The sequence below is a fragment of the Palaemon carinicauda genome, chromosome 3, assembly GCF_036898095.1.
Source record: "Palaemon carinicauda isolate YSFRI2023 chromosome 3, ASM3689809v2, whole genome shotgun sequence".
NCBI lineage: Eukaryota > Metazoa > Arthropoda > Malacostraca > Decapoda > Palaemonidae > Palaemon > Palaemon carinicauda.
This window is the reverse complement of record NC_090727.1, coordinates 170,616,270-170,623,769: the sequence shown is the minus strand read 5'-3', so window position 1 is coordinate 170,623,769 and position 7,500 is coordinate 170,616,270. Positions and strand designations below refer to the sequence as shown.

At 33.4% G+C, this 7,500-nt stretch overlaps 1 protein-coding gene across 3 annotated transcripts in view; it reads right to left on the bottom strand.

Moving 5' to 3' along the window:
* LOC137638768 (organic cation transporter protein-like) overlaps positions 1-7,500 on the bottom strand; it is a 55,453-nt gene that overhangs the window by 2,856 nt on the left and 45,097 nt on the right. For all 3 annotated transcript variants that reach the window (XM_068371123.1, XM_068371122.1, XM_068371124.1), the window contains exons 4-10: positions 7,085-7,190; positions 5,514-5,617; positions 3,868-4,013; positions 3,253-3,421; positions 2,873-3,020; positions 2,101-2,210; positions 907-1,166 (exon numbers count right to left, since the gene is read on the bottom strand). In XM_068371123.1, the coding sequence (XP_068227224.1) occupies positions 907-1,166; positions 2,101-2,210; positions 2,873-3,020; positions 3,253-3,421; positions 3,868-4,013; positions 5,514-5,617; positions 7,085-7,190 (1,043 nt within the window). The remainder of the gene's footprint in view (positions 1-906; positions 1,167-2,100; positions 2,211-2,872; positions 3,021-3,252; positions 3,422-3,867; positions 4,014-5,513; positions 5,618-7,084; positions 7,191-7,500) is intronic.

Here is a 7,500-nt window from a genome sequence, read left to right as displayed (position 1 = left end):
AAGCAATACTCAAAACAAGGTAGAATGAAAGAATTAAAAATTAAAATCTTATACAAATGGTTACAAAAGTTTTACGATGTAATTATTAAAATTTAATTTTCAACACAGGCTTCATATTGCCGTGACCCTGTTTAATTATTTTTCACTGAAGATATTTTTAAATGATCAAAAGTTCCATTACCAGTAATATAATATTGCTCTAAATAGCTGTATGTTAATACGAAACTCTATTTACATGCAATCGAGTCTTTGTCATAACCCCAACATAACAGTTTCTCACAAATGTATTTCCTATCGCTTGGTAGGTCATTCGATTACTTACCTAAAAGCAATCTCTGCTAAAATTTCATCTCGGACTTTAAAACTCTAAAAATCTAAAAGCTGGTCTCCTTAAACTATCTATCTATCTATCTATCTATCTATATATATATATATATATATATATATATATATATATATATATATATATATATATAGAAGATAAAATTGTGAATGTCAGTGTGAATGCTTCCATTTATATTATTGCAACAATGTTGGATTAGGCCGTGACTGTACCGAAAACGGAGCGCGACCGGACCCATAGTGTGAATCAACTCTAAAGCTAGCAGGAGCCTCTGAGAGACTCCAGCCGGGATAATGCAATCATTTGCCTAGTCCAATCAAGAAAACATGGTTAACTTCATGAGAGTCTCAAGAGCCTATGGCCGTTTCATGCAATCATATGGCTAATTCACTCACGTAATCACCTATATGGTCCATCCGGGTGAACTAATTAAATTATGTATTAGCCTCTTGTGGTCTTTACCAGCGTAGTGTAAATATTTAGTTAGTTTAACAGTCTGTGAGCATGTGATTGGACTGAATTTGCAAAGTACTCGAGTTTAATACAAGACCTATGGATCTTACCTTCAGGAATGAAAGCCAGAGCTAGAAGGGAAACACCGCTGACGCAGAAGCCAAAAACGGTGGATTTCTTTCTGCCAAATCTCTGGATTACTGGTGCCGTGATGGAGTAAGCTGGGATCTCCATGAGTCCAGTGAGAACCATGTATAGGAAAGGGTCTGCGCTGAAGTTAGTGCCGTTCAGACTGAGGCCGTAGAACACTGTGGCCACTATGAAGTAATCCACACACATGAAGACGGTGATGAGGGTGATCTTTCTCGTGCTGGTTTCGTTTTGATTGGCGGAAATGAGAAGGTTGAGAGTTAAAAACACAAGTTACTTAGGGGTAATAGTTATTTTTCATCGGGCAGTGAGATGGAAAACTCCTGCAGCAATTATTGCATTACACATCTTTATTTTTCAAAATATTTACAATAAGAAAGCATGATATTCTCTAAAGGAAATTAAGTTTTGCCAATGAAAGGCCAAGATTGTAAATATGATGCTGCCCATTTATTTAAAGATACTTGAATATTGAGGAAAATAATAAACTATTTACCTAATCATATTGAAGTCGACATTAGTATTTTCTATATTAGTTGTATAAGAAATCGTGTTATTAGATCATTGTTCTCATTGTAGAGCATAAATATAGTAATCAATGGACCCTGTGTTCAATACACCAATAAGTCCATATACAGGCTGAATGGATCCTTTACCCAAGGTTGCCCGTGCCTGTATTCTTCTTTAATGCAGTCTATATTTGATCTTGATAAGCGGAGACTGCGCTAAAAGTGATATATTACTAATAAATGACGATAATGTTTCCTTGCGTTTTCATTAGTACGCAATTCTCTCTCTCTCTCTCTCTCTCTCTCTCTCTCTCTCTCTCTCTCTCTCTCTCTCTCTCTCTCTCTCTCTCTGATTGCAAAGCAAAATACATCTTTTTTATCTGATAAAAAAATGGTCCAACATCCACTAACTTCTAAACCAATCATTATATTTACGCATCAAACGATTATGGATATAAAATCTACAATAAACGAGCAATATACAGTAGAAAATGCTGAATGCCTTAGAATGTATATGATAAAATGCCTAAAGGTCCTGTAGAGAGTAGGGTTCCCCTGCAGTATAGGACCAGAATAGCCGCCCTTAAAATAAAGTACTTTTCTGCACTTGAAGTAAAGTAAGTAAAGCGAGAAGAAATTTTCTACCTGCAGAGAAGAGGTCTCGATAGACAGCCGAGCTTCTTGCGAACTGTGGATGAGGTGGTTCTTTGGGTAGGAGATGACTCATCTTTGGGAGATTCGCTCTCCCTTTTTGCCTGTTAGAAGACAGGTTTAAAGTTTAATCATTTTATTTCAAAGAACAGATATCATCAATCATATCATTCATGATAACTGTGTTAGGCAATTATTATAATAACTGTCCCTGTCTTCCGAATCTACTTTTAAATTTGACTATATTTCGACTATCAGGAAAATTTTGTATCATTATTTTTAAAGAACAGATATTATCAATCATATAATTCATGATGTGTTAGGCAATTATTATAATAACTGTTCTTGTCTTCCGAATCTATTTTTAAATTTAACTACATTTCGACTATCAGGAAAATTGTGTATCAATATTTTTAAAGAACAAATATTATCAATCATATCATTCATGATAACTGTGTTAGGCAATTATTATAATAACTGTTCTTGTCTTCCGAATCTACTTTTACATTTGACTATATTCTTATCAGGAAAATTTTGCAAAATCAAAAGACGAAACAATAAAAACTAGGGCAAAGGAAATTTTGAACAACACATTAGATTTATAAATGTATCTTAAAACCTACTCTGCAACAAAATGATTACTGCAATTTGGCAACATATGGAATAACGGTTTAATGTTATAAATATATATATAAATCTTAATGTAAACTTTGGAAGATTTAACTAGGAGTAAATAACACAGTAGGATATCTATGGTAAATAATACCTCTTCTTCTATTTCCTGCATCAGAGCTCGCAGCTCATCCTCTGGGGGCAGTTTGGAGTTATTCCATCGAGCTGCTTTCTTCAACACTTTCATGGCTTTTTCATGGTACCCTTTCGTAATCAACCAACGGGGAGATTCATCCATGAAACTGCAAATAATAATAATAATAATAATAATAATAATAATAATAATAATAATAATAATAATAATAATAATAATAATAATAATAATAATAATAATAATAAAGGTATATTCCAAAACACTAACCGAATATTACTCCTTCAGGAATTTCAAGAGCTTTTTCATTTTTTTTTTCAGTTGTAACACACAAAAATAATAGAACTCTTCGCAAGACGTTAGTCTCTTGATCTAATACTTACTACAGAAGCGGAAAGAGAATGAAGTTTGGAAGGGACACGGCGAGTTGCAGCGTTCTCCAGTCTCGTATGAAATATCCCATTCCTCCCCAGGCTGCAGTGCCCAAAGCCCAAGGAAGTGCCGTCAGAATTCCCACAAATGAACGCAACCGCATCTCGGTCACTTCCATTGCTAAGGGGATAAAAAGATTGTTTATTTGCAAAGAGAACGTTACTTGTGGCACATCAGATAAAATAGTTGTTACTTGGTGATTTAAAGGAAATATCAAATTATTCGGTTTTGGCTATTACTATTATTATTAGCTAAGCTACAACCCTAGCTGGAAAAGCAAGATGTTATAAACCCAAGTGCTCAAATAGGGAAAAATAGCCCAGTGTGGAAAGGAAATAAACGATATGAGAAAAAATTAACAATAAACTATCTAAAAAACAGTAACATCAAAACATATGTCATATATAAACTATAAAAAGACCTATGTCAGCCTGTTCTACATAAAAACATTTGCTGTAACTTTTGAGCTTTCGAAGTTCCCGATTCAACTAATTGGTGATTTAAATGAAATATCAGAGGTTTATCAAGATTTCCTCAATTTCTAATCATTCTAAAGAGAAACTTACCTAGAGTGTAAAACGTAGGAATATTCACAAATCCAACGATAAACCGGAACACGAGGATGGCATAGATGTTATGCAGAAAGGCTATGCCCGTGCTGCACAATGTGAACGTGACTAGAGTAACCACGACCACCAATTTTCTGCCAAATCTAAGGAAGGAAGTTGGGAAAAGGAAAACGTTCAAAACATTAATTTTGTTCCTTGGTACTAATTGGGCATTTTATAGATTCCTGTGCACCCATAAAATTGAGTATGGAAAAGAGAAACGATGAAATTCTTATTATGATATAATTTTATTATTCAATCTCATTACATATTACCTCATTTATTAAGCAATGTTGGCTATTCCTTAGATCACATGTAACTTCCGAAGAGTAAAAATGTACCACTGTGGGTATATTGTATCCCAGGTTGAGAACCCCTGATATTAAGGAAACTCACTTAATCTTCTAATAAGGATTTTTTACTCATGGATAGATAAGGGGGAAAAGAAGGGCTAAGTTCAGGCGAAAGTATGAATGGGTGAAAGATGAAGGAAGTGGGAGTTGACATGTTACAGAAGGGTGAATACCCCTTTTCTGAAGTTGTTTTTTATTGGGGCTATTTGGTGGACATCATAATGTTGATAAGCACTTTGAAATCCCGAGAGACTTCTTAGTACAATGCGCCTTTAGACTTTAGAGTAAGATTACTAGTGTTAGAATAAACATTGTTTCATTTCTATAAAGTGAGTCTCCTCTGATCAAACACTTATATATAAGACCATTGGCAACCTTTAATTGAGATTTCTTTACATTTATTGCACAGTATATGACAATTATCGAGACAAAAATCATATATAAATTGTTAAATTTCTTATAAATATTAGGTTGAGGACAAATAAGATGTCGATCCAAGGAAATTTCCCTGCTAGGCAATCGCCAGACTGGGGTTCGAGTACTGCTCAAACTCGATAGTTTCCTGTAGTGTCTACAATCTCACCTTCCTTGTGAGCTAAGAGTGGGGGTTTTGGGGAGCCTATAGGTCTACCTGCTGAGTCATCAGCAGCCATAGCGTAGCCCTTGGTTGATGGAGAGTGCGCTTGGGTGCTGATCTTATCAATACATGGTAATTTTTATAGGGCATTCTCCAAGCCACAGCATTATCACTGTCCCTTGCCTCTGCCATTCATGACCGGCCTTTAAACCTTTAAACATGACTATGGGGTTCATGATACGGATATAGATATTTGCTTGCAATTGACTTGTGAAATTTGTCATCTAATTATAAAGGGGAATCAGAGGACTAATATTCTCCTGCCGTGGTTTCTACCACCTATTTCTGATTAAACATATCACCTTAATGTGATTCTTCTTAATTAGGAATAATACATAAATTCACTTTTAATGAATATCACGTAAACATCAAATACATATCTATTTAAGTTAACATACTAAAATACAAACAAATGCTTCCAAGTTTTATAGTCTATTAAGGAGTAATAATCAATGTAAAAAGATTTAAAGGCAATAAAATGAAAAAAAAAATCCCATCGATTCTCTGTCCAAATAATCGAAACGAAGAGAAGGAAGACAAATAACAAGAGGATAAGAAACTGTCTTTAATCAAAGGTTAACTGAATGAAATACTAAACCGCTTCCAATAATTACCTGTCAGCGAAATATCCACCAATGATGGGACTAACGAAGGTGCCAAACATCTTGATACTTTGGTATGTTGCTCTCAGGTACTCCCGGCTGCAAACTAAATCAAACTAGAAGAAAATAAAATATTGGAGATATGCGAAATATTATGTATCAAACAATTAAATCTTGCATAAGCCATTGGATAAAGAGGGGGGGGGGGGGGATTAGGTGGTAATTCAAATATAAGAAGGAACTTCTAGAATCTAGAGGATGATATGCATCATATTTCATGGGTGACTATTTCATTGTTTTAATAAGAATTGATAAAGAGAAATTGTGTATAATAAAAAAATCCACATACACACATACAGTATATATAGCTATCTATCTATCCATATAAAAATACACACACATATATATATATATATATATATACATACACACATACACACACACACACACACATATATATATATAAATATATATATATATATATATATATATATATATATATATATATATATATATATATATATATATACACCAAGCTGTTCCCCTCGAAAAAAAAAGGAAAATGTTCCATGTCCCAATCATACTTTAATCGTAAAGAACTAGTATGACTCATTCACCCTTGGTTCATTACACACACAGTAGTCACCCCGAAGAAAACAGTATGCGTGCCAGAATCATACTTCTTTCTGCTTCGAGATTACAGCATAGTCAATCCCTTGTAACTGAAAGTTATCACACCTTTCATTTACATGAATAATTGATAACTTTCTTGCGTGTTAGAAGGAGGAGCATTCCTTCTAGCGTGCAAGAGTTACTTGATTGTAATAATTAAGTTATTTTTCCTGCAGATGGGTGACTAGTTGTGCGGTCGATATTATATCCTGAATATTTGATTTCAACGTCATTTTATATGTATTTTTGTGTATTAAATCATTTGTTCATGTCTTATTTTCACATGGATTAGTATTATCTAATCTTCCTTAATCGTTTAACTATTTTTGATGTCCCCATTTTCAAAAACTATTTATCATAGCAACTTGTAAAATAGAAGCTATGGTAAACATTAAAAATAGCAAACCATTTAGTTTGAAACCTACATTATACTCGTATGTTTTGAGAAATGAACAAATCATACAACTCTGTTGATATAACAAACAATAAAATATCTATGTATACCTCTCTCTCTCTCTCTCTCTCTCTCTCTCTCTCTCTCTCTATATATATATATATATATATATATATATATATATATATATATATATTGATATTAATTCCAACTGTAATCAAACAGTTGAAAATTTTCTTCAAAAGGCCCATAAAAGAAATAAAGGAAGCAAAGGAAATAAAAATAAATCACTATATAATTCGGAAAATACATATTGGCCCTCTTCATGGTGTGCAGTAAAATTTTACTCTTAACCGTGAAAAGGACCAAATGTGTATTTTCCAAAATATATAGCGATTTACTTTTATTTCCTTTATCTCTTATTGGCCTTTTTTAAGACACACACACACACACACATATATATATATATGTGTGTGTGTGTATGTGTGTGTACATATAATTTATAACGTGTTCTTACCTCCCCCGTTGCAGTTGAAGAAAATACAGATTTATCGTAGTCCCAACTCGTACACGGATAGTCTTTAACCTCACTGGACGAGTTGACTCTGTACGAACAGTTATCTCTGAAACATTAAATAAAATGCAATTCATTAAAAAAATACAGATCACTATTCTCATTTCCGTTTTCTCCATCTAATTGTATAATAACTGTTTTGGTTTAGTTTTGCACATTTCTTAAATAATAAAGGGAAGAAATAAAAAGTTTAAGGATCTCTATCCTCAAATATGACTTTGTCATTTCCTCAAGCATTGGTAGTCATGTAGTTTTCCTTAGCATTCCACGTGTAATATATGCCAAAAAATAAAAATTGGGGGGAGATGACATTTTACCGTCAAAAAGCTCCCGGGAATCAAGAAGAAGAAGAAGAAGAA